Source organism: Macadamia integrifolia, unplaced genomic scaffold (genome assembly GCF_013358625.1).
Source record: "Macadamia integrifolia cultivar HAES 741 unplaced genomic scaffold, SCU_Mint_v3 scaffold_198A, whole genome shotgun sequence".
Taxonomy (NCBI): Eukaryota; Viridiplantae; Streptophyta; class Magnoliopsida; order Proteales; family Proteaceae; genus Macadamia; species Macadamia integrifolia.
Genome location: NW_024870639.1, coordinates 677866 through 704421, shown reverse-complemented (window position 1 = coordinate 704421; position 26556 = coordinate 677866). Strand labels below are relative to the sequence as shown.

At 38.6% G+C, this 26556-nt stretch overlaps 3 protein-coding genes and 1 pseudogene across 10 annotated transcripts in view; 3 read left to right on the top strand and 1 right to left on the bottom strand.

Annotated features, from left to right (window-relative positions):
- Positions 1-2819, top strand: part of LOC122071226 — a 25747-nt gene extending 22928 nt beyond the window's left edge. Inside the window, exons 3-4 of one of the 3 annotated variants that reach the window (XR_006138112.1) lie at positions 2049-2283; positions 2414-2819. The gene's annotated coding sequence lies outside the window, so the exon portion shown is untranslated. Of the gene's footprint in view, positions 1-2048 lie in introns of all 3 variants that reach the window. The other 2 variants (XR_006138111.1, XR_006138110.1) reach the window with 2 other exon arrangements.
- The window catches only part of LOC122071225 (protein NDL1-like), a 33776-nt gene extending 23084 nt beyond the window's left edge, over positions 1-10692 (top strand). For 2 of the 6 annotated variants that reach the window (XM_042635537.1, XM_042635541.1), the window contains exons 3-12: positions 5383-5482; positions 5573-5670; positions 5796-5884; positions 7308-7368; positions 7472-7558; positions 8046-8123; positions 8216-8272; positions 8885-8940; positions 10003-10138; positions 10318-10692. In XM_042635537.1, coding sequence (XP_042491471.1) covers positions 5383-5482; positions 5573-5670; positions 5796-5884; positions 7308-7368; positions 7472-7558; positions 8046-8123; positions 8216-8272; positions 8885-8940; positions 10003-10138; positions 10318-10539 — 984 coding nt within the window. In that variant the 3' untranslated portion in view covers positions 10540-10692. Of the gene's footprint in view, positions 1-2081; positions 2097-2149; positions 2284-2384; positions 2498-4132; positions 5220-5382; positions 5483-5572; positions 5671-5795; positions 5885-7307; positions 7369-7471; positions 7559-8045; positions 8124-8215; positions 8273-8884; positions 8941-10002; positions 10139-10317 lie in introns of those variants that run through there. The other 4 variants (XM_042635542.1, XM_042635538.1, XM_042635539.1 and 1 more) reach the window with 4 other exon arrangements.
- Positions 10693-11491: 799 nt separating this feature from the next.
- LOC122071249 lies at positions 11492-12645 on the bottom strand (annotated as a pseudogene).
- Positions 12646-14838: 2193 nt separating this feature from the next.
- LOC122071247 (primary amine oxidase-like) lies at positions 14839-21618 on the top strand. The gene is made up of 6 exons (XM_042635571.1): positions 14839-14877; positions 17475-18040; positions 19385-19769; positions 19863-19976; positions 20569-21107; positions 21221-21618. The coding sequence occupies exons 1-6, from the start codon at positions 14839-14841 to the stop codon at positions 21426-21428; spliced, it is 1851 nt and encodes a 616-aa protein (XP_042491505.1). The 3' UTR covers positions 21429-21618.
- Positions 21619-26556: the final 4938 nt, after the last annotated feature.

Here is a 26556-nt window from a genome sequence, read left to right as displayed (position 1 = left end):
CCCCCCCCCCCCCAAAAAAAAAAAAAAGAATAATTATAGCCTTCGAATTTATGATGTCCTTCCATGTATGATTCAAGATTTTGGTTAAAATGGCCAAATCTTGCGACTTATTTCAGTTTCAACAGGAGTCAAATGAAACATAGGTCGACTCACTAGGTATGCAAAGTTTTAATTGAAAATTTGGCATTTTACCTAGCCTCAGTTTCGGTTTTCATATGAAATGTTGCAAAGCAGTGCTTGTAAAAGCATTATTTCGACTCATTTTGTGTGTTTCAAGAGGTTTCAATCATGAGAGGGGAAAAGGTCCAAAAAACTCCAGATTTGGCATTTTTTTTCAAATTATCTACATTTCTTGGTGAAACACGATGTTGGGGGCTACTACTACTACAATGCATCTACATCAACAGTTTGTCAGATTTGGTTAGACTCCTTAGGATGATCTATGGTGTCACGGAGTAAGATTTTATTTTCTGGTTAAAAAAATGATTTTCATGAAACAAAATTTTGAAATAAATATGGTTATATATCGGTCAGGGCTCACTTCTTTCCTAATTCATATTTTTGTTGTTTTAATTGAATTTTATGTGTTCTGGTACTAAATTATGTAACATAAACTATACTAGAGAAAGTATACAACATGGTACGATGTGCAATAGCAATCTAGGGTACTATTTTGAGTTTGTGTTTTACAATCTAAAGCTTTCGAACTATTCTTCCATGCTGGTTTGCTACTCCTAGTGTTATATTTTTCCCCCGTTGTCGTTTGGTAATGTTCTTCCATGCATCGTCTTTGTTGTTGTTGTTGTTGTTGCTGCTGTGTTTTCGTAATGTTCAAACTCCGCCGATGATGTACTGATCGCAAGCATAGCTTTACAAGGTGAAATGGTGAAACAGGGTCCAAGAAGTCAACCTCGGCTTTAGCTTAGTTGAGAGTTGTCTTTTGGTGACATGCAAGCTCTCATGTTACAATATAACTTGTGTGATTTCCTTTATTTGTAGTTATTTGAGCTTTTGTTTAGCACCATACTCTTATGTTAGACACGAATATATATATTTTTTTTTCACTCAAATGTTAGCTCATCATATTCCTTTGTTTTAATATATTTGTAGACTCTGTACATTTACTTGAAAATAAATCTCATAATATGGAATAAACCACAGGGAAGTGTGGATTGGCATATGAGTCCAATTTACATCGCTCAGAAAAGGGTTTGATTTTTCTCATCTCATTTAACATATATGACATGCCATGGGTGTTGTTCTGTCAATATTTATGACCATGAATTGATGCACCCATCTGAAAGTGGGGAATCAAATTCTCCTTGTTAATGTGGAGTCTTGCCATGGGTGTTGTTTCTCCATCATTTGCCATGTTAGATGTGAGTTCTCATATCACTGTGGGTCTTCGACAGGGTGATCATCATCACCTTGCAGTAGCCTCAATTTGACAATTTGAAGCATTCATGCTGGTTCTCTTGGTGATAGCTTTTCTGCTTTTTTGATTAGTTATTCTCAGGGTTGACTAGCTACTCTTTAACCTGTAGTCAGCTAAACAGAGATGCTTCCATGCTTTAATTGGGGAATGACATATGATGAATGAAATCGTTACATGATGTATGCTATTGTTGGTGCTTGACAATAGTTATATTGTTTTGGGAAGTAACTACTCTCAAGTGGAGAATGTAGTGAAACTTGACATGCTGAATAGTAGAGGTAGTACTTGTTTAAACCTAAGCAGTTGCTTCTTAAGACTAGTCCTTCTATGCTTCATTTAGTCTTGCTTAGTGTTTTTTTTTTTTTGATCTTGGTATGCGTATGATGGTGTAAATTTTACTTTATTTTTTCGCTTATGTAGAAAATTGAAGCTTGGGTATGGTACCGTGTTTTTTTTCCAGAAGTTCTGTGTTTGGCTCTCGTATTGGAATTGAGTATGCTTTTCAAATATTTTCCTTTTACATGGAAACTTTGAATGTCTCTAGAGGTTAGACAACACTGGTCATTTAGAAGGATCTTTCAGGGTTATTAGTGCATGTATTCCACCCTTGCAGGTTTAGATTCCAAAGCAATAGTGACATATGCCCAAAAGCTCTCACCAGGTGGGTTTCCGTCCCAAATTAGGTAGAAAAAGCACTCGCAGAACTACTTTCATGGAAGAAAATTTCATGGTTTTGGTACCAGTTGCAACTATTATGAAAGCTAGGCTTGCTGACCCACATCTGAGAAAGAAGATCTCATGACCGGCCTGTAAAGAACAATAAAGATGGGATTCACATCTTTCCTCAAGTAAGTGCATTCAATGGGTTCAACTCTTGCATATCGACAGTTTCCCTTATCGGTGATGAAATTGTCAATGTTCATAGTCTAACAGATCTATTGTGTGTCAGGCCATATGCCTTATCTGCTGGGTTCTCAGCTGGATTGTAAGTGAAAACTTTTGGATGCTCGGCATTGACAATATTTCATGATATGATCTCGTATCTATCTATCTATCCGAACGGTGAACTTCTCTATTCCTAGCCTACTTCCCTCTTTGGAAAAGGATTTGCCCTATCAAAATCAGTCTCTCGGTGTTTATAATTTACTTCTCCCAGCATGGAAATTTTCATTTTGTTGATTTTAGAAATCATTTATTCCCATTTGTGGGAACTGGGTGGCAGTACTGGATAATATGCTGCTCTGTTGATTTAAATCTTGGTGTGCTAGTCTCATATCTTTGTAGAATATGGATTATTGTCTGATTCTTATTAGTGATGTGTTATGTAAAACTGCAATCAAGAAGGAACTATACACGGTACCAAGTACCAACTCTTTCTACTGCTGCTGCTGTTGTTCGACAAGGACTAGCATTTGGTTTATAGGGAGTAGAAGATAGTGAATAGAGATTATTGATGACTTGCATAGTAATTTCCCACTGATTATCGTCTAGTTATGTATGAAAAGCTGAACCAAAATTTGTGTGCAATGCCACTATTTGGCAAGAAAGCAGTTCTTTCTCCCGGACATCCTTAAGATATGTGGTTATTATGCTCTTCCTAGATGTCTCCCAAGATATAGGGAATGATATTCACCTGTATAGGAGTCATCCCAAAAGTAAACTTCTGGCAACCCGCAGCAGCCGGAACCAGCCAAAGGAGGATTGAGATAGTCCATTGTTAATGTTTGTAACTAATAAGCTATCTACATGAAAATGCTCTATTTGGACTGGAGGCACTGGCTTCAAGGATTTTGATAATAAAACTCATTCACCTTAATCTTATAATTGATCTACTGTTTTAAGTGAAAATATCATGTCAGATGCGAAGTATACTTCCTACGCTGATGGAACTTCCTCACTATCCAGGTCTTCCAACCTGACTAGTGATTATGATCAGTGGTTGCTTAAATGTGAATTGGAACAATCATTTTGTCTATTTACTTTCTCTAAATTGTTATTGCAGACTCAGAACACTGTTCTAAATTGATATCTAGTAGTGGATTGTAGTCCTAAATACTGAAAGCACATCTTTTGCGTGCCATTAGTCTTCCCTCAACAGGGCTCTGTCACCCTATTGATTAATCTTTATTAGCCTTTGGAATATGCTTACCACACTACTAGTGTATGTTTGCCCCACAGGGTACTACTATTTGTCCTCAAAACCTATGGAAGATACATATTTTTTTTTTCTTTTTTCTTCTTTTTTTTTTTTTTTTGGGTGGTGGGGTGGAATGGCGTTGAGGATTTTGTACAAGAAAATAGTTCTCTATTCTTTGAAAGCAAGGGCTTCAGAGAATAGCTGTTGAAAAAAATTTGTCATGTGTGGAGTGTAACTACTCTTCAGGTACAGTTTGACAATATGTATCTTTTTTCTTCCGCACATGCCCCCCTAAACTCTCTTAGGCTGTGTTTGCTAGCTAAGAGAAGAGAAGAAAATAAAAGAAAATAAAAAAGTTGGTTTAAGAAATTTTTTGTGCTTGGCATATCCTGAACCAAGAGAAGATTCTTTTTAGATTTTCAAAATGATAAAGTTTTTTTTTTGTTTAAAAAAAAAATCTTATCAAAAACATGAGAAAACCTAAAAAAAAAAAATATATATATATATATATATATATATTTTTTTTTCTTTCCTTTCCTTGTAATGGTAGGCTTACCAAAAACTCGTCGCTGTTCAGATGAGTTCTTGAATAGCCCTTGCTGTGCAATATTAGATTTTGGGAAGAAATAATGCTCTCTCCTGGTGTGTGTGTCTACGTTCAGATATAGCAGGTGAAAAAAGACTGCATTATCCCCTCGCTGAACTGAAGATGCTTGCGCCTCCTCTCTCATTAGCCACACCCACTGATGTGTTCCTTCGATCAACGAATGGGTAGGCTTATACTTGGAGGGTGGAATGATGGAACAAAGCCAACGACCCAAAAGCGCTTTAAGCCCATAGGCCCACAGTGCTACAGTCACCCGGCCCACCCTTATAAGTGGGGGAAGTTTATTATTGGCCGACACTGTTAGGGTTGTTTTTGTAAATTCGAACTCTCATGGCCACGTGTTCTCCAGTAAATGTACTGTTCAGCTGTCTCTTTCTATCTTTACGGCGCGTGTGGACTATTGGACTCTAAAGTCTAGTCTACTCCAATAGAGACAGGGTCCACCCACTGAATCGTGACCATCAAAGCGGAATCTGCATCTCCCTGTAAGCGGGGATCAGCAAATCTATCCATTGGATTTGCTGAGGTGTCTCTTTCCTTGGCCTTTCGTGTGGGCTAAACCTGAGCCTAAGCCTACTCCTCCCTATGACCGTTAGATCGCCTTCGAAAATTACCAAAAACGCAACAATGCGAACAAATAAGTGGGAAAAAAGCAGTCAAAGTTTGACCATCCAGATAAAATTGCGAATATGTCCAAAAAAATAGCGGCATATTCCCGTTATTTCCTTCTGCACAATTTTGGGGGGTTTTTGTAATTCAAGGATTTGGAAACCAGAGGGAGACCCAGAAGAGAGAGAGAGAGAGAGAGAGAGAGAGAGACCAGAGGGAGACCCAGAAGAGAGAGAGAGAGAGAGAGAGAGAGAGTAATGTTCTTTGTTCTATGATCTCTTGAAGTATTTGATTTGTGATATACAATTTCGTTACCAAAAAAGAATAAAAAAGATATACAATTTCATTGCTGGGTTATTGGTGGAGGAGTCATGGGTGATTCAGGCGACTCTGTTTCTATTGATGTTGAGATGATACCTTTTGGAGGGAAGGTAACACCATGACAGACCCAGCTCTGATTAATCTTCATATTCATGCCCATTCTTTTATGTGGATTATGGATTCGATTATCCCTTCCTAGTTATATATTTTCTTTGCCATTTATATTTAATGCGTTTCCCTTTCTACCTTTTTTATTTATTCTGAACTTTGCAGGAATGTTTGGTCGAGACAAGTAAAGGCTCCATCTCTGTTATTGTCTGTGGGGATAAGGAAATGCCTGCTCTAGTTACATACCCAGATGTTGCTCTCAATTGTATATTTATTTTTTTCCCTTTCTTTCTACTTCTATCCGGTTTTGTTGATTTATTCCCCATTTGTTGATTTGTTTTCTGTGTTTTTACAGCTATGTCTTGCTTTCAAGGTCTCTTTTTTTGCCCAGATGCAGCTTCATTGTTGCTTCACAACTTCTGTATTTACCACATTGAGGCCCCTGGGCATGAGGTCAGCATTGGCACTGCCATCTTTCATAATGTTAATTATATTTTCCCTCTTTATTGGTTAGCTTTTGAAATTCCTTTCAGCGATTTTAATGGTGTCTCTTCTCATTTGTTTAAGAGTTCCTTCAGTTAGGAGCCGCTTCTATTTCTTCAGATGCTCCCTTGCTTAGTGTAGAAGACCTTGCTGACCAGGTTGCTGAAGTGCTCGACTTTTTTGGGTACGTGATTGATTGTTGCCGCAGTTGGTTTTGATGATGTTTGTTGCTGTTCTTTAGTATGTATTGATGGAACTGATTATTGGAAGGAAAATACTTGGCTTTTAGTACCCCATCCCCCCTCCCCAGGATAGAAAGAAATATAAAGACAAAGAAAAGAAGGCCAGAGAGAGGGGGAATACATATTTTTAAAGTGGGATTTTTTTTTGTGGCCATCCACCATTTTGACAGATGGACAGTTGGCCAGTGAAAACAAACTTTTGCCATTAGATTAGTTGTACACATTATGGATTAGCCATGTGGGACATTATAGACTTAAATTCAATCAAGTACTTCACATATATGTCCATGCATCTTTGTATTTTTTCAGTGGTCCACGCATGTCTGTGCACCATTTGTAGCTTTATGAAACTCCTTTTGGGCTGAAACTCGACATGTAAGCAGGGGTTTCCAAAAAATTTAGGTCCCATCAAATCTATCATGTGGCTGATATTTAGGCTTCTCAGGAAACCTTTGCCCTTCTAAGCATCTTAGTTTTCCTAGATAGTGTTTTTTTACATTGCTACTGTTGTGGCAAGGCCCCCTTAAACCAAAAACCAGGTTGCTGAAATCAGACACCCTAGCTGCCAGTAGGTCAATTTTGATGGCTTACAATACTAAGAGTGTCAAAAGCAAAGTAAGTGATTATGGGGACAGTAGGAGAAGAATGCACACAACCGGAATACAAGATATACTTGGTTCACCCACAGTACGACTACACCATATAAATGGCAAGCATAAATCCACTTTTTAGATTTAAATTACAGTGATGGAGTTCAATCTGAAACTATCAAACTCATTTTACATTTCTCAAAACTGATCCAAGCAAAAGTAGGGATGATGTTCCTTTCTGAGCAGCCTATCTTTACATCTGTTGTCATGAGCAATCCTCCCAAGTTTGGTCAGTCTCTAACAAAGTCCTTGCTACCTCACTCTATACCTCTTAGTAGGCCAAGACTAATTATTTGCGAGCTTAATGACAGCATTCTACTATCATAATTAATTTTATAACTTCATTTCGTACATGTGCTTTGCTTTTGATTATTGTCAGGGGCGTTTCTGTCATTATCTGTTTCTTCTAATAAATTCAATTGGTAATTTTGATTTTCATTCATAAGAGAGTCATACTTCTGTAGTGTTTAAAACTCTTATGGTGCGTAGCCCCTCCATTCTGTGTTTTTGAAGTCCTTTGCTTTCCTTTTTTTTTTTTCTCTCAGAAAATCTTTGAAGTAAACATTTTTTTTCTTCCTTGATTCTTTTATTTTTAGTTTTTTTACAGTGACTAGGGAAGATACACCTCTTACTTGATTTTTCAAAACATATTTGCATAACTGCTAATATGAATTGGAATGTTGTTTGGTTTCTAATGGTTTATGCTCTTGATCAGGCTCAAAGAGGTTTTATGCTTGGGTGTAGCTGCTGGGGCATACATCCTTACACTATTTGCAGTAGGTTCAGATTTTTGATAAACTCAGCATATATGGCTTCCCTTTTGATTAGTCTTTAGTTTTGATTAATTAGTTTCATGTCATATCTTCTTCTATAATGCAGATGAAATACAAGGAATGTGTTCGTGGGTTAATCCTTGTTTCCCCACTTTGCAGAAAACCTTCATGGACAGAATGGCTATATAATAAGGTTTGATCACAGTACCTTGTTCATCAATACTCAATATCCTATTATGGGCATCAGCTCACCATGGGTAGCAGGGCCCGTCTTCTATTTCAACATTCTATGACTTGACACTTTTTCTTCAGTCTTGATCATGGAGGATCCTTTGGATTGGCATCCCATAGTTTGCACAATAGGATGATCCTGTTGTCTATTGCATTCCTTTTGACTACAGAGTAGATTAAACTTTGCAATGGTTCACAGGAATTTCCTTGATTGGATGGTTAGGGTCATTGAATGATGTGAGTTTTGGGCTAATGTCCTATGGTCTGATTCCACAGTCCCTACCCAATGAGTTCATACATAAGAGGTCATGCATGAAGAGATTCAAGGTTGCACAATTCATGGTGGATGGGGTTGTCGCGTGACAAAATTTCCATTTTAGAGAAAAGTAATCCTTGATTGGAAAGCATGATATTTGATGTTTGAATAAATAAACCTCTACAATTTTCAGGTAATGTTGAACTTGCTTTACTTCTATGGTATGTGTGGTTTATTGAAGGAGTGTCTTCTCCAGCGTTACTTCAGTAAGGTACTTGGCATTACTTTAGAGTTTGGCATAGTTGTGGTGATTCAAATTCTTCTAGTAACTTTTTTCTTTTGAAATCCCCCCCCCCACCTCAGGAAGGTAGGAGTAATATGCATGGTGAGGAATTTGACATGGTACAATCTTGCCGAAGGGTAAGGAAGTCTCAACTAGGTCTCAGAGATAACCTCTTATTTCTTAGCTATTGATTTTCCTTCTCTCCTCTAGGGAATGCACTATTTTCCTCTTTGAAAGGTCAGAAGGTATGAATGAATTCCATTGTTACTCATCCATAGACCCTGTACTAAGGAATCACATTATCTATCCTGAATCCCTAACCTATTGTAGTCCAGATCTTTTCTGGATTCCCTGATCTAGTAGTAGACAGATCAACCTTGCAATAAACATTTCCAATGCATTTATCCTGTTGTGCAGGATCTTTTGATCATCCAACAGGGTTGACTGGTCCAGTAGTGGACAGATCAACCGTGCAATAGACATTTCCAATGCATTTATCCTGATGTGCAGGATCTTTTGATCATCCAACAGGGTTAACTTGGCTGGGCCTGCAAGATGGGACCCACTGAATGTGTTTTTTACTGCATTTATCCCATGTTTGCTGTAATTCTGTTTGTGGATCCCTTTTTGACTATTTGGAAGAAAGCATTTTAGTTTCTCCTTGAGATGTCCTATTAGAAAAACACCTCATAATAATTCTACAACTTCTTCCAAATTGGACGATGATCTTTTCTGTTATTTGTATGCAGTTACTGGATGAAAGGCAAAGTTCAAATGTCATGCGCTTTCTTCAAGCTATTAACGAGTAAAGTCTTCCACCTTTCCTCTTATTTGCATTGTAGTTCTGCATTACAGCTTTAACTGACATCCTGTAGAGCTGTTAAGACCCATCCTTAATACTTGATTTAATGTTTTAGTATCTGACAAGTCTAGGTATAGGGAGTGTGTGACTCTGATGAACCTCATATGCAGTGAATAAAAATTCCCACCCATTCCCACCCTCCCTTGGTGTTGAAAGGAATATTTGAACATAGAAGATTAAAACTTTGGTGGATGCAGTGCTACTCCATTGTGATTTAAATTTTCAAGTGAAGAACCTCCCTTCTACTGGAGGATTCTCACCTTCAATCCGGATCATCTGTCTACTAGTGAGGCATCAATGATAATACCTAACATGAGCTTCCCTTTTTAGCAAGAGATGTTGGAAGTTAAAGCCCAGTAAAAGGTTGGGTTTTGCCTTGCAGAGGGAATTATTAAATGGATAAATCAGCCAAATGGACTGCAATTCTATTTTTCCTTAGAGAATTTGGATTTCAGAATATTGATAATATGCACTACTCTTCTAATTCGCACATTGATAAATATACTAATTAGGAGATGGTGCAGATTAGAAAAAAAACTTATTTTAGGTGGATTTTTGTGTGTGTGAAACAGAGAAGGGAGAAACAGAAACAAGTGGAAATGTCTTGGAACAAGGCCTAAAATTTCATCAGCTTTGTTGAAATAATAATGACCATGCTATTATAGCTACAATATGTCCATTGAATCTACTTCTGTTACCAATGTCTGCATTATATGAATAGAAGGATGGGGAAGCGTATAGTGTTATTCCATTTTGAATGCGAACATCTTAAAGGGTGCAAGAATGTAAAAATCCGTGAGACAAAATAATTGAAATAAGGGAAAAGACTGAGCACACTGCTGGTGTACCATAAGCTAGTGCCCTCTGTTTCTGTTTCTTTTTCTGTTCCCTGCCCCTCCTGGATGATGCTCTGTTCCATGCCTCCATTGGGCGGTGCCGCCTGCTAGCTTGGTGGTGTGCATTCGCCAAACTATCATGTTAACATTGGTTACGTTTTTTGTGCAGGAGGGTAGATCTTACTAATGGCTTGAAAAAATTAAAATGCAAGACCCTCATTTTTGTGGGTGAAAGCAGTGGGTTTCTCTCTGAGGCCCTCCACATGTGCTCCAAAATGGACAAGAGAAGCAGTGCTTTTGTAGAGGTAGAAATCTGGACCTTCTCTTCTTGTTACCTTCTTCTTTTAAGCATTTACACACAGATTCTTAAAAATTCTTATTTGAGTTGCCAAATTGTGTCAGAATCTCATGGCAATTGGTTTGATCACAAGCTCTAAAACTCACTGGATTAAAATGTCAAATGATACAATTGGATTCATCACAGGTTAAAGCATGTGGCTCACTGGTGACAGAAGAACATCCATATGCCATGTTGATCCCTCTTGAGTTCTTTTTAATGGGTTTTGGCTACCACAGGGAACCATGTCAAGGCTCAAACCCTGCTAGCTTCTCCAGCCATTGGTGCATAGAGCCAGAGCTCCTGTCACCAGAGAGTCTAGGAGTCAAACTCAAACCTATCAAGACCCGCGTTGCAGTTGAAGTTTGACATAAAGAGGACGCATCTGTTCACTGCAGCTTCATTAGATTACAAGCCATCCACATTCTGTTAATATGATGGGTTGTCGAGGAGGAGAGTTTGGGGGAAGGATTGTGTGCAGGAATTTTTACACACTGTGATAGCATTTTTCCCTTTTGGATAGAAGGGTGGGGGTGGGGTGTGGGGAAGAGATTTATTATTTTTAATCATTAATGTTTTCCAAAATGGGGATGGGGGAATTTCAATATTTTCTGGGGGCTATGTAGAAATGTAGAAATCATTTCTCATTGCTATTCTTTTGTATGTTACTATCTTGTGACCGTAAACCACTGTAATTATCCATAATAAGAGACTGATTCCATTTCCCATTTGTGTATTATTTCCTTTCCCTCCTTCTCACTTATTTCTTCCTTGATACAATAAGACAGTGAGCAATCAGTCAAAACAAGAAAAGGCTGATTTTTTTTTTCTTGGGTACTAAGCTGAAAATTGAATTTAAACCTTTACATGCTACCTAAACCTGAATTTAAACTTTTATGTGCTACCTTCCTGTGACTGATTTGTAATGGTGCATCAAGTTGATAGCCAAAGCTTATTTTTTTGCATAGATCATCAAGCTTGTCCTTGCTTGAAATCTCCATGTAACCAACCCCATTAAGTTGACATGAGATTTTAAATGTTATTGTACATGCTACTTTCGTGTAAATTGTAAATTTTGGCTTCGGGTCATTTTTCTCTCAGTGGATGTCAGTTTTTCTTATTATGTTGCAGATGAACTAGAAAAAGATGAAATTCCAAACGAAAGGTGTCATGAGGATTTAAGCTCAGAGATGTACAATGAAAGCTGAAGAGGTGAGATAGTGAGATGTCATTGGAAACTGTGACAGTGTGAAAGAAGAGAACAACAAAATTACATAAAGAAACGATTTAAGTACACACTTTAAGGAGACCTGTGAAGTTTTCAAGTCCCATTAGTGTTGTGTATCTTCTTCTGTATAGTTTTCAAGTCTAAAGTTGACCCATACATCTTAAGCAGAGCTTCAGCAAACCAGCCATGGCCATCGTCCACAGTAGGCATCCTCACTTCCATAAAGGGTGTTGCAGGTTGTTGGTTTGTAGGTGAAATGGCCCCAGCGAACACCCTCAGCTCATTTGAAGCATCAATGTCCATGCATACAATGATCTCTGAAGTCCCTTTTGGTGCCGGCGGAATCCCCACAATCTTGAAGTAGCCCAATAGATGGTTCTCTTCCACTTTTTTTCCTTCACCTTCATAAACAGCAATCAGGGCTTCGGTCTGGTTATCCTGTTAAGTTGCAAAAACCAATTCCTTCCTTACCGGCATTGGGATGTTGCGATTTATGATCGGAACAAAACTATCGCCATTTGCTCGAATTCCAAGACTCATAGGGTTTGCTTGTATAGTTAACAGATCCAAAATTCCAGATGGGTCACTAATTCCTGATGCCACTGCACCTTACTGCTGCTTCCAATGGGTTCATCCCTGTGTATGCATCTTTCCTTTTACATATACCCAAAACCAGGTCTCTTATTCTTGGAATGCTTGAACACCCACCAAGAAGTATGACATCAGTTACATCTTCCACTTCTACTTTTGCATCAGACAAGCAGTGCAGTACAAGCTCCTCACATCTCCTGATACCTCTTTGTTTACTTCCTCAAATTCAGAACGTTCCAATGTCTTCATTATTTTTGAACCATTTACCAAGTCTAACTCAATTGGGTGTAAGACTATATCTAAAGTTTGCACCAGAAAGGGGAGGTTTTTGCAAGCATGAACTACTGGGTCTGTGTCAATTCTACCAATCAAGCATTTCATATTGAAGATCGCAGAACCTGAAAATATTTCATGCTTGCCGAGAGCAACTTGGTCACTAACACCTCCTGAAGGGATCTCGTCTTTGAATGTGACATAGGAACGCATCACCTTCTGGTCTCTAGCATTCTTAAGGAGTTCAACTTCAGATCCATTCCATACTGCAACACGACATTGAAAAGTTCCAACATCAATTCCAATTGTAAGTTCAGGAAAGAAGAAGACTTGTCCTCAAATGCTTCGCTGTAAGATGCAACATTGTATGCTGGTTCAGCCATTTCTGCATAAAAGACAATTATTGTTATGATCACTTTTAGTTGACTCACAGAGGGAAACACTGTAATAACCAAAGGACCATCTCATGTCTGAAATCAGATGTGCAGAAACAAACATAAAACTTTCACTTAATAGAAAACACAAATGTTCTGTTTTTTAGAAGGTGTGAGTTTACATCAAAAGTTACTTAAGAGGTTCTTATGTTAAACATGATGTTCCCCTTCGCATGGACATGATCTTGCTGTTGAAGTTTTGAATTGATATGGAACTAATCCAGAGCACAATGGTGTCAAAAATCGCCACAACGCAAAGAACAAAATCTGGGCTTGCATTTTCATGACACTAGCTCCAAAAGATAACCCAATGATAGTTTGACACCATCAATACAGCACTAGCACATGCAGCAAACACTAATATCAAGTCTGTTCGAGTCCTTGGTCCCTTCATATGCATGAGAAGCTCTCTCCACTGGTGTTTAAGTCCATTGTTCTTTCCCTCATGCTATCTTTCCATGTGTATTGATCAGGTGTCTCATTCTACCACCATGTGAAGGAATTGTCGGGAGTTATATAGTCTCACATCAGTTTGTTCAAATCCTTGGTGGCTACATATACTTGAAGAGCTTTCTCCAACTAATGCTGTAAAATTTTAGGTTAAGACTCTTTAAGTGGTATTTTGTGGCCTTTTCCCAATTTATTAACATGCCAAATGTTATTGGCTATGACCTCTTAGATAAATCTTTAGTTGGCCGTAAGTTACCTAATGCATCTCTCATGAATTCCATTGCACACATTTTTATATTAGAATGGATACACCATTTCTAAACTATTTCTAGAACATGCTCAAAATGTAATTGGTGAATGTGATCATGAACTGTTGCCACTTATTTACAAAAGTTCAAAATATCCAAAAAAAAAAAAAAACCTTTCTCAGTCCACTTGGAGGGTCAAATCCCGTGGATTAAGAGGTTCTCTCTTCACACAATGTGAAGAGGGTGAAGAGAAACTTGGTCCAATCTAATATAGTGTCAATGATTGGCATTCTTGCTAAATGATGCAGCCAAATAATTAACTGGCAAAGAACGACTAACTTGACAAACAACCCAATTGATTTAGGCTACTCAGGTCTCGTCAGTTCATGATAAATAATAGTGGAAAAGCCTATGCAAAGATATACATCTTGATGCCGTTGTGCACTCTCATTGGCTTTCGCACTGGTGTCGGGGTAACACACAACAAGTGAGCGATTTCTTGCCTTCATCTTTGATAAATGGGGGTGAATTTCTTGTCCTAGAGTTTGGTCCCTACACACCAATGCACAACCAATGGAAACGTACACATAAGCATCAATAAGGATAAAATTTCCACCTTCTATTGGGAGAGGATGGTCATTTCGCACCACACTCCGGAACAATGTCTTTTTTTTCGTAAATATTATAAAACAAACCATGAAATTCCACTTGAGCATCTAACCCAAAACCTCATGCCTGTTAACCCAGCCAGCCAAGGAACACACCTAAGGTCCTAGGTTCCGAACGTGGTATCAGTGAAACCTAGTTAATATGATTATGGAATCCAAAAATATCCACGTGTTTGAAAGTACATTCAGCTGGACGTACATATAAGGATCCAACACCTATCCTTTTTGCTGCTTCCATATATACCCTTCTTCACCGAATAAATGGTAGGAAATGGGACAGATGTATATCTAGGTGAACCTATGTGCAAAGGATCCAAGTTCTCCGTCTCCAGCCGACCACTAGTTGAGTATACAAATACAATAAGAAACCAAGTTTTAAACTGTCAGTTCTTAAAAAAAGAAGGGAATTCTTGCTCCGAATTGGTGTCCCTGGAATAGATGGAAAAACATTCCAATTAAATCAATCAAAACAAGCACTTAATCCAACAGAATCCAAGATTCAAAGAGAAAACACAGAACAGGACGAACCCAATCCCTGTCAATGATGATTGAGCTGATAATTAAACACTAGCGCTTCATACATTTGATTTGATTATAATTAAGAAAAGAAACAAATTAAGCAGTACATAAAATATAAAAAAAAAGAAAAAAAAAGAACTAAATAATCATAATTTCAGGAAAACAGTAATGAATCAAAGAAGAAGAAATAAAATGCAGATCATTAGAAGAGAAATGAAGACTTACTGATGACACAGGAGATAAGCACAGATTAAGCAATGGGTGGAGATAACAGTAGTGGAAGAACAGCTAAACTGGTCTGAGAGATCATAAGAATTTAGGAATTAGGAGTTCATTCCAGAAGCTATGAGTCCCAACTCACAAGTGCATAAAAAAAGTTTGGGAGACTCTGGATTGAGAATTCTAGACATTCCAAGAGGACCCCATTTCTCTTCCCTTAACTTTTCGAATTTAAAAATTAGGCTCGGATTTGGAACGGTTAGATAGGAATTTGCAGGGTATTTTAGTAAATGGGCATTGTCAATTGGGTTCTTATCTGACGATGGAGGATCTTTATAGCAACTGCTCGCGTTCCTTCGACCAAAATTGGAGGGAAGAGAAATGATATTTTTATAATGTAGTTAATACGGAAACTTGATGCCTTTAGAGGTGTCAAGAAGAGGTGGTATATTTTGCCACGTGGGAATGGAAGGTGTAATAGTCTTCATGGCTTTCTCGCGGTAGCGGATCAGGTTAGTAGGGTTTCCTGGATTGATTTGGGTGGTTGGTCCGACCGTGTTTTAACGGCTTTTTCCTATACTTTTTTTTTCCCCTTAATATCAAACAAATAAAGAATATTCCTAGAAGTGAGTCCAAACTGATTTAAAATTGAGATATTTCTTAACGACCCAAATTGAATTAGGTCTCATACAATAAAATATTCCTTCTAATAGGCAATGAAACAGAAGATGGAAGACAATAAAATGGTGTGAATATAGAATACTCACTTAGTGTTCAACTGAGTATAGTAGGGGGAAAAAAATCCCTCCAATGGCAGATTTGGGATTCCTCATGCTTTCTCTCATAATGAGTCATGGGTCATATTGATACTCTCCATCTTCGGATAAAATGAATGAATTCATCTCCCATCTTCTTATTGGTGTAATTTTTTACTTTAGAGTCATTGGAAATCTTTACCTTATATTAATTAGATGTGATAAAATTGTTAAACGTCGCAATAAAACAAGAGATAGACTTTTTTGTTTTTTGGGTAAACAAGAGAGACTTTGACTGAACTTTTTACCGAGTTAAGATATCAAATAGGAGATTTTTTTTTTAGAGAGAGAAGCAAAATAGAGGATACCATGTGGTGCAATGCAATGGTTGAAAAGGGAGGTTTGTGGGTTCTGCTAGATACCTAACCCAGATTCCTCTCTAGACATGGATTTAATCATGATATTGGTACCAGTATCAATCATCACCGGTATCAATATTGATATTAATCAGTTGTATCAGGCCAGATCGATTGACTTTGCTTCCCAAGTTTTGATTCTTAATTATTTTTTTTACTATTTTGCCTTCGACATTTTTTTGTAATCGATTCAATTTCGGGGAAGTATCAGGCTTGTCAATGATTGTGATGACCCTTGATTTTTCTCATAAATTTCGTAAAAACAAAGCTTGGTTGTACTTGTGCAGTGACACAGGAATATTAGGTATATCAAAGAACAACATTATGTCTTGGGAACTCCTTTTTTTTTTCCCATCACATCCACCACCTTCAAATTTTTTTAGAGTTAATGCGAAAGCACTTAAGTATCATATCATGGGACTTCTAGCTCCCATGTAAACCTTGTCTAGTTGCACCTTCACCACCCGTAAATGAAACAAGTGGACATTCCAATACTCTTTTCTTCTATGGCCAAATAACTCATGTGATATTTAAGCATTTGGTTTCTACGTGGGAGCAAATTATACAATAAAGGGCTTCTTCTTGTCTTCTTTAGCCAAAAATTTCAAACTTATTAAATTAAGAAGACTTAATAAGTTTTCCTATGGAAGGAAGAAAATTCAACTCAACTCTTTTAGAATATAGTGGATTTAGATCAACTTCAATATAAACTCATAAAGGGAGATTTCTCTCCCACCAATCGTGTAACTTCCCGTGGTACATGCAATTACAGGTAGCAAGAAATTTTCATACTTCCCGAGTAGAAAGAATATTTTTTCCATGTTCTATAGCCTAAAGACGAGATAGGGGACAGCGTAAGCAAAATTGGATTCAATTAACAATAAAATATAACAATGACGACTTGACAAGCCAACCTGTTTACTTTGATTAACTAAATCTGATCAGGTTCAGATTTCATGGTGGAGATACCCAATAATAAGTCATGGTTACTAGTTACCAATTTAATTTGATGTAGCTAGCTAGAAACATTTCCGTGGTGATCCTTCCTTTGAATTGTCAAGTCTCGACTAAGCTGTAAACACACTATAAGTCTATAAGGGTTACCAACTATAGTTGAAGAATTGGGCACAGAAGAGAAGTCCAAGAAGAACAGTAGAAAATTCTTCAGAATCTGAATCACAAAGAGTCAAAAATGCACTTCACCATCTTTTCTTCTTACTTTTGGGTACTTCCATTGGCTATTGGAAAACAAAATGTTCATGGAAAAAAAATATATATATATATATATATTAGGGAGGGCCGGATAATGTATATGTATACATCAACATTAAAATTCCTTCACACATGCAATTCCTTTGTAAAACTCCATAAAATCACCTCACTAGTAAGTATATTACATAAAAGTTGAGAGGGCAACGGAAATGTATACATCAACAACATCCATGTCATGCAATGAGAAAGTTTACCAAGAAAAAAAAAATGGAGGAAGAATAGTCAAGCTAGAACCATAGTAGTACTAGATTTAACCCACCACCTCGCCGGGCCTTCGTCATCACCCGGAGCAACAAACAGACCCACGAAATCACCGTCGACTTATCGACCCGCTCCATTATCTCCGACCATGTTTACAAAGGCTATGGATACCCTTTAATGACCAACGAAGAACAGCTAGCTGCGAGTCAATTACCACTAACGTACGCACCATTTAAGGCGTCGGTTAGCAAGAGGGGGCTTAACTTATCGGAAGTGGTTTGTGGGACTTACTCGATTGGGTGGTTCGGAGAGACGAACAAGAAGAAGCAACGGAGGTTGTTGAAGATTCTCTGCAATTACTTGAACGGAACGGTGAATCCCTACGCTAGACCGTTGGAGGGTATAACAGCGGTGGTTGACCTTGACATCATGAAGATAACGGAATATGATGATAGGTTAACAGTTCCGGTACCTAAAGCTGACGGGACTGACTATCGATCATCAAAGCAGAAGCCGCCGTTTGGTCCAAATGCTGGGCGGACCACGATTGTGCAACCGGATGGACCGGGGTTTAACATCACCGGCCACACTGTCAGGTCAGTACTTCTAAATCTTGATCATTCTTCTAAATTAAGAGTCAAGTGTTTCTAGTGGTTCTAGTGTAGGCCACCACTAGAACCACTAGAAACACTAGAACCACATCAGTGTCGAAAATTTCAAATTTATGATCTTGCGATGGGACTTGATTATAGACTTTCCTATTGGGGTGTGGGCCATTTAATGAATCCATTGGGACCAAGTTTTCCTTCGCAATGGTGAAGAAGAACGTAATCCTGTGAAAATATCCTCTGCCGCGGATGCGGTGGTGCGGCAATATCCGATGGTCAGAATGACATTGGGATGCATGTCGATATTGTCTCAGCTGTTCGATACTTATCGCACTATCACACCCACGGTAGACATACTCACATAATCCTATATTTTTTTTCTCTTTATTGATATGATCCAATTAATCTTCCACTAAGGGGATGCAATAAATCCAAGAGTTGGATATTTGGATCTTGAAGTTGAGGATGTTAATCGATTTGGTTTTGATCTAGATGGTTTGATTCGATTCGATGCAAGATTTTTTATGTAAAATTAAAATCGAATCACTTAATAAATGATTTTATATATTAAAATCGAAACTATTTATAAACGGTTTCTCATGTTTCTTAATTTTTTGTCCAAAAAACTTCTTTACCTTTCAAAATTTTTTGAAATGGATGTAAATTGTGACATTGAATTGAATTTTTTTATTGAGTACAGTTGTTTAGTGTAAACTAATTTTTTTTATTGAAATATAACTAAATTTAACATTAAATGGCTCAAACTTACTACTTATATGTTAATCGGTTTAACAGTTTATTTAAACGGTACCAATGGTTTAAATTTTAAAACCAAATCTGAATCACAATTTCAATCTTAAAACCAAAATTAAACCATTCAATAAATGGTTTCACATTTTTTATGTAAACAGTTCAATTTGATTTCAATGAACGGTTTCTATTTCAAATTCACATCTTTATGTGAAATGATGAGCAATGCTTCAAGCGAACAATCCCTTTTTTTTTTTTTTTTAGGGAAATGCATCTCTGAGCCGCCAGGGTACTCCATGCCCCCTCAAAATTAGAACAATCCCTATTTTTTATTTTTTTTTTGCCCTTTTTCTGGATAAAAACCATAATTCTTTCTGTGTTCTTATGGGTATGGAAATAACATGTTGGTCGGACCAGGTCAACCAGAATCCTCAAGTGGATATTTTGGGATTACTTAGAATGGGTCTGGGCTTGAACTGATTTGTCATGGACTGGGTACCGAGCAATATTCTCAGGATGCAATTCAGGCATCTGAATTGAGCCTTTCTGAAGAACACCATCTCATTCTATTGCCATGAACAGGTGGGCTGATTGGAAACTTCACCTGAGCTTCGACATCCGGGCAGGTCCTATCATATCGGCAGCATCGATTTATGACCTCAAGAAGCAAGAATTCCGGCAAGTACTATACAGAGGATACGTATCGGAGCTGTTTGTTCCATACATGGATCCAACTCAAGAGTGGTACTACAAGACCTTTTTTGATGCAGGTGAATTCGGTTTGGGCCTATGTGCAGTATCACTTGAGCCCAAAACTGACTGCCCGGCTAATGCAGTATTCATGGATGGGTACTATGCTGGGCAGCATGGAAAGCCCATTAAGGTTACAAATGCTCTCTGTGTGTTTGAACGTTACGCCGGAGATATCATGTGGAGGCATACGGAAAGCGGCATTCCGGGAGAAGTTGTAAGCATTCCAATCACCCTAACCCACATTCACTGGTTGTGAGTTTTTTTTTTACTTGTGATTGATTGGTCACAAACCGGGCTTGTTTTGCAGATAAGGGAGGTTCGACCGGAGATAAACCTAGTAGTGAGGATGGTTTCAACCGTGGGCAACTATGACTACATTATTGATTGGGAGTTCAAGCAAACTGGCACCATAAAAGTTGGGGTGGGTGCATTTTTACCCTTTATTAAGAAATTGACAAATGAATTATAAGTGATTTTTACTGAGAGTGAAAGTTTCGCCCTAACAATCCGAATCTGTCCTGAATCCGAATAGGGCTTGGGCCAAGTTTTCTGACCTTGAAAGTGGGTTAAAGTTGAAAAACCCCAACCCTAGGTCAATGTTGGGTCGGGCTCGAATTGAGACCTCAGCACCAGCCCAACTTGGCCCAATCCAATCTGAAATTTAACTTTAAATTTTAATATTAGAATTTAGTGCTCCTTTTGGTATTTCATTTTTCTATAATTTTTTAATATATAGAATATGAATGACAAAAATAGGCAGATCAAAGTTAATCAAACCATTGCAGAAGCTAGGGTCAACAACCCAGCCCAGCCCGACTCCCATGTAGGGTAGGGGCACGTGACCTGGGAGTGTTCTTTTCTCCATAAAAAGTCACAGATTTTAGAAAATCTCTACTTATTCTAACTGATTTCTAGAGTTTCAACTGATTCCAACCCGGTTCCAGCCAATCCCATCCCCAATTCCATTTGCTTGAACATTCTAAAAAATATAACCACACTCTGTTTCCTTACAGGTTGGGCTTACAGGTATATTGGAAGTGAAGGGTGTAACATATACTCACACGGACCAAATAAAGGAGGATGCCTATGGAACACTCTTAGCAGAAAACACCATTGGCGTATACCATGATCACTTCCTCAACTTCCACCTTGACCTCGATGTTGATGACAAAGACAATTCATTCGTCAAGTCCAAATTACAGACAACCAGAGTGATGGACAATATCTCAGCAAGGAAAAGTTATTGGTCACTTGTTAAAGAAGTGGCTAAACATGAATCTGATGCGAGGATTAAGCTTGGCTTGGAACCAGCTGAGCTTTTGGTGGTGAATCCTAATAAGAGGACTAAGATGGGGAACCACATTGGCTACCGTCTCGTTCCAGGTTTTCCAGTGGCCTCCCTTCTCTCCGATGATGACTATCCACAGATCAGAGGTGCTTTCACCAATTACCAAGTGTGGGTCACTCCCTATAACAAATCTGAGAAGTGGGCAGGTGGTTTATATGCTGATCAGAGCCATGGGGATGATACTTTATCCATTTGGAGTCTCAGGTAATACAATGATCCATACTCATAAACCTTACTTTACATGGCAAAATATAGGAACTAGGAAGTGCATTCCTAGAGTATTACTAAATCTGTTGGTTTGTTTGTTCACAATGCAGGAACAGAGAAATTGAGAACAAGGACATTGTCTTGTGGTACACTTTAGGCTTTCATCATGTCCCTTATCAAGAAGATTTTCCGGTGATGCCGACACTAAGTGGGGGATTTGAACTCCGGCCCTCAAATTTCTTTGAGAACAACCCAGTTCTGAAAACAAAAAAGCCTAAGAATGTGGAATGGCCTAAGTGCACCAACAAGACTAGTTAAATTTCTTCTTCAATTTTTGTTATATAAGATTAGATCAAGAACATAGTCTCAGGAATTACGGAATAAAATTTTCAAGTTGCTCCTTCCTCTCAAAATTTTGTCCTCAGTTATAGTATTCGGTTGGCCTTGGTTGGTCAGTGTTTAAGCTCAACACATTTAATAATCAATGTAGCTGGTTTTGAGCTTCAAAGATCTGTTCAAGTTAGGCCAATTGATGCGGGCCAACTTGTGGGGAAAGATGACATTTTAATATGGTGAGAAGTTTATTGTAAATTTGTAACCAATTGAGGAAGTTGACATTCTTCAGTCATTGTAGATGATTGCTAGCGTAGTTGGTTTGCGCCCTAATTGTGGAATGCAAGGCCCTAGGTCTGCTCTCAAGTTTGAGACTCCTTGCCACATCATGCCGTACAAGTAGCCCCTTCACCCTCTAGTAGCCTATGGTGATAGGGTTGCAACAGGGTCGGGCTTTTAAAAACACTAACCCAATCCTTAGTTGGGCGCAAGCCCAGCCCAACCCAATCTCAAGGCTAGAAAAAATCTGAGCCTAACCCGGCCTCAAGGCTTGGCCTGGATGACTTTGATTAGCCCTGACCATGGAAGGGGGAAGGGGGAAGGGGGAAGCAGGGTTTGGGCTGAGAAGAAGAAGAAGAAGATAGGACTGAGCTGGGTCCGGCTCAGCATGAGGCCTCAACCCCGGCCAGGATCGGCATTGACTCAAGGCCAGAAAATTCCTAGCCTTAGGGTGAGCCAGAGCTGCCTAGGACCGACATGGCCAAACTCATGCCCCTACCAATAACGATATTTGACTGATACGGAATCAGTGATACCAAACTTTGGTGGCAAAATGTTCCAACTCGATATGATACTGCCAATCAATTTCGATATCGGCAGCAATCGATACTGATTCTGTTGCCGATACCGTAATCTAAATGTCTGCCTATGGGCCTTCGATAGCATTGCACCCAAAAAACAAAACATGATCCAGTCATTTGATAAGCAGACATTATAGATGGTGGGGTCCCTGGGAACATGACGAGTAGGTTAAGACTAACGTCCGCAAACTTAGGCATGGATGGACCCAAATAATATTTGGAGATTTTTTTTTTTGGTAAGCAATATGTGGAGAATCGGGTGGACCTTTCTTCTCACAAAAGGAAAAAAAATTTCCTGGACCGTGCAGTGAGGTCATGATCCTAAGGTTGGAGATCCTGTGTCCATTCTACCTCTTCTCTTTCGATTCCTCAAGTAGTCTTGATGCCACGCAATGAATAAATTCTCGTTCACTATGGCCTCAGGAAAACTTGATTCATCTAAGAATAGCTCAAAACCGTAATTGCAATTGAACACAATAGTAATTGATTGTGGCATGCACAAGTTGCCTTAATAATTATCTTTAACAACTACTTTGCTTCGCCCCAGTGACCGTCATTAGCACCTTAGATATAAGATGGTTAAATTGCATATATATATATATATATATATATATGGTCTTATATATGTTAACCTGATTGTTTTGGTCCCCCAATGGGTTGGGGAAAAAAATCGTCTGTTTTTTTTCATTCATGTTTTTCTTGTTTTGCTACCTTCAGAAGGCGACATGTGGCATTACTTTAAGTGAACGGCCAAGATTGAATTAAAAACCAAACTGAATGTAATAATCCTCACCCAATTGAATTAATCTTGACCGTTGATGACACGTGTCATCTTCTGCAACTAGAAAAACACAAGAAAAACAGAGATTAGAAAAACAGACGATTTTTATCCATGGGTTGGTGTCTCATTGAGTATACATAGACTGTCCTTGGTTCAGTGGTTCAAAAGGGTAAAATGAGTCTTGGCCCAACTCAGCCCAGGTGAACCCTAAAAACCCAAATAAACAAGTCAAGTTTTGTCTACTACTCAAGTAGGAATGCCAAGTTGCTCCATTTTAATTTAGTGGTTGTAGATTCAAGTCAAGAAACACCCTCTTCGTGAAGTGGGGGTAAGGTTGCATACATTATGTCTTTCCCCAAATCTTACAGTGGTGTAAGAATGCTAGAAACCAATGACAGATCACAAAGACAAAGGATCGATGGTATTGATGGGAGGAAACGGTCCTAGTCTTGTCAAGATGTAAGAAACACTATAAAAAAAACGTCAAAATCGTTTGTTGTGAGGTAGTGAAGTGCAGTGAACATCCAACGAGTGGAGGGCTCGACCATAATGATGAATTAAGGTGAAACTTACATTAAAATGGTTCATTAATTAAATCTAGGTTTAATTAAGGCGGTGATAGAGAAAAGGCCATTGATATGACTTGAAAAGGCTGAGTGGAGTAGTGTGGGGTTGGGGGCTTTAGGGAATAGGGTGGGGGTGGGCTATGGACTATGGTTAATGGGCTATCATCATTTACTTTTGCCAAAAACCCGGGTGGAGATGTGGGGGGTGACTTGGGGGAGTCAGTCATTCTTACTCACCATCATTCCATTATCATAATAATCATAGTTCACCACCCTCTCTTCTCATGTCCCACAAGTCTCTCCTTCCCCAAAAGATCTCTGCTGTGAAAAGTCTGTATTGAGAAGGATTTTCATTTCATGTTTGGCGTGCAGTGCATGAATTCAATCTTAAGTTTACCCCAACCCATCCCATCCTCCCCACGCTATAAACACAAATCTTCCAAATCCAAAATCAAAATATGTGTCTTTCATGGTAACCCCCCCCCCCCTTTTTCTCTCCTCCTCACTTGAAACTTCACACGTCATGCTTATGCCAATCTTAGATCACCACTTGTGGGTCCCACTTGAGCCTGATAAAAGCAGTCCGAAGTAGATCTTAGTGCACATTTCATTTGTCCAAAGCAGAGATGGTTTTGGATTAAGGACTTTGTAAGGGCAAAGAGGGATTACAAATTTAGAACAAGGGGTTGGTTACGATTTATAGGGAAAAGGCTGGGCTGCTGGGGTTCTTAGTCTCTGTTATTTTCTCTCCCTCCTATTTGAAAATGACAATAATACCTTTTTCATTCCAACCCCTGTCTCATTGGTTGTGCTGCTAGTTTTAGGCTAGCTAGCAGTGTGCCCAGTCCTTTTCTTAATTTCTATTTGTTTTGCTTATTAATTATGTGGGGATTGAGTTTTCTTTCGCCTTACGGTGAAAAGAGAATCTCTTAATCCAAAGATCCTAATGGTCGAATGAGACTCAGGAATAATGCCAAGGGCACTTGGAACAAACTTTGTACAATAAAAGGTAAAGGGAATGGTGTCACTTACTCAATGGCTAAATTCTAGTACAAATCTCACTTATGATTTTAGGTATTGGTCTCGAATTGACCGCATCAGTATTGGTTGGCACCAATATCAATGATTCATGATCCGGACATGAGAGTATAATTGTCAAAATATCCTATGGTGTTTGTTTTTAGGGAAAATTGTCCAGTACAACTGATACTAATACCATCTTTCTATCCAATCCGTTACCAATACTTGATACTGATCCTTCGATGCCTAAAACCATGCTCTCACTTGATGAAGATGAGAGAGAGAGAGCATGAGAAAATATATCCACATTATGTTAGATTCTTTTTTTTTTGGGGGGGGGCCTGTGAAATACAAAGAATAGACTCCTCTCAATTGTCCTTGTGCATCCCAATGGTCCCATGCTGATGCAGACATGCAATGCAGGGTTGACGCAATCAGGTAGTTTTTTTTTTTTTTTTAAGGCCTGCCATGCACGCCGTTTATCTTTGGGGAAGAGAATATGATGATGATGCCCACCGCACGCCCCCTACCCCTAATTCCTGATTCCACTCTCTCTCTCTCTCTCTCTCTCTCTCTCACTCTCTCTCTCTCTCACTCACTCTCATTCCTGGTTACTTCGTCAACCACATCATATCACCTTAATTCCCCTTCAGTCCATCCATCATATTTACTTTCAATTCTTGGTGATGATCATCATCACCATCATATTCATCATCTTTGTCATATGATTCCCTCGTCTCATGAGTCATGAGTCATCATAATATGACATATGACAGACCACCTTGTAGTAGGCTCGTACCATAATCCCACTACTACTAGACTTTTATATAATACCGGTTTACCCAAATCGAAAACGTTTCTGTTGTTTATGTGATGAGAAGAGTTTCATCATCTTTGATGAGCCTTATTGCCTTTTCATCAATCAGTACTGTTCAAGGGATTGACCCCATCACTTTCAAATTTCAATGGCTGAGATCTGATCACTATGCTATGCTTTTCGCATGTGTACATTCTAGAGTAGACCCGGCCAATACGGCAGGCATGGCTGATGACACCCCAACCAGGACAATCAAGTACGTACACCAAGTACAATCTCTGTGATATGGAGGTGGATCCAACACTACATATGCAGGCCATTACTACTGCACAACTGCGCGATATCCACTCCTTGCTTGTTGGCTAAGCTGCAAAACCTTTTATCCCTCTTTAAGGTTCTCACACCTCACCATGATGATGTGTCATGTTTGTTGTGGAAATCCCAACTAGATAACCCAATGGATTGATGGAATAAGGATCAGGTAATTCGTATCAATTTTGCATGTTGCTTATAAATTGGGGTAAAAATGTCAAAAAATTAAATTTTTTTTTTTAAGAATAGAGATACAAAAAACTGTTGTAACCTCTCGCCCACTATAGCAAAGGCATCGGCAACATTGTTTGCTTCTCTAAGATAATGAGAAAAAGACATAGAACTAAAGTTATATCACAATAAGAGACAATCATTGATGATAGATTGAACCCGCCAAGGTGCTGCAGTACTGTGCTGGTTGAGTAGATTTCCAATAGAAAGATTGTCACTCTCAATAACAATGTTGAAGATTCCATGTTGATACACTGTAATCAAAGCCAATCTAATAGCAAGAGCTTTCACAGTAAGGGCATAATTCATATCGATATTATATTGATTTTTGAACTGATCAATACCCAATTCGATATCGTGCACCAAATTAAATCATGCCACCAAATCCCCGCCCCCACCCCCACCAAAAAACCAACCCACTAAGGCCTTCTATATAGTTTGTAGCCAAAACTGCTTTCAAGGAAGTTTGCAGTGGCAGCAATAGCCAATAGGCACATAGCATTTGGACAGTAGTTGTTAACAAAGA

Bases quoted from the DNA above. Each gene is read 5' to 3' on its own strand.
- LOC122071247 (XM_042635571.1), top strand. From the start codon at position 14,839: ATGGGTGGAGATAACAGTAGTGGAAGAACAGCTAAACTG. The intron at 19,770-19,862 runs GTAAGCATTCCA...CTTGTTTTGCAG, and splicing joins GCGGCATTCCGGGAGAAGTT to ATAAGGGAGGTTCGACCGGA. The intron at 19,977-20,568 runs GTGGGTGCATTT...GTTTCCTTACAG, and splicing joins CTGGCACCATAAAAGTTGGG to GTTGGGCTTACAGGTATATT.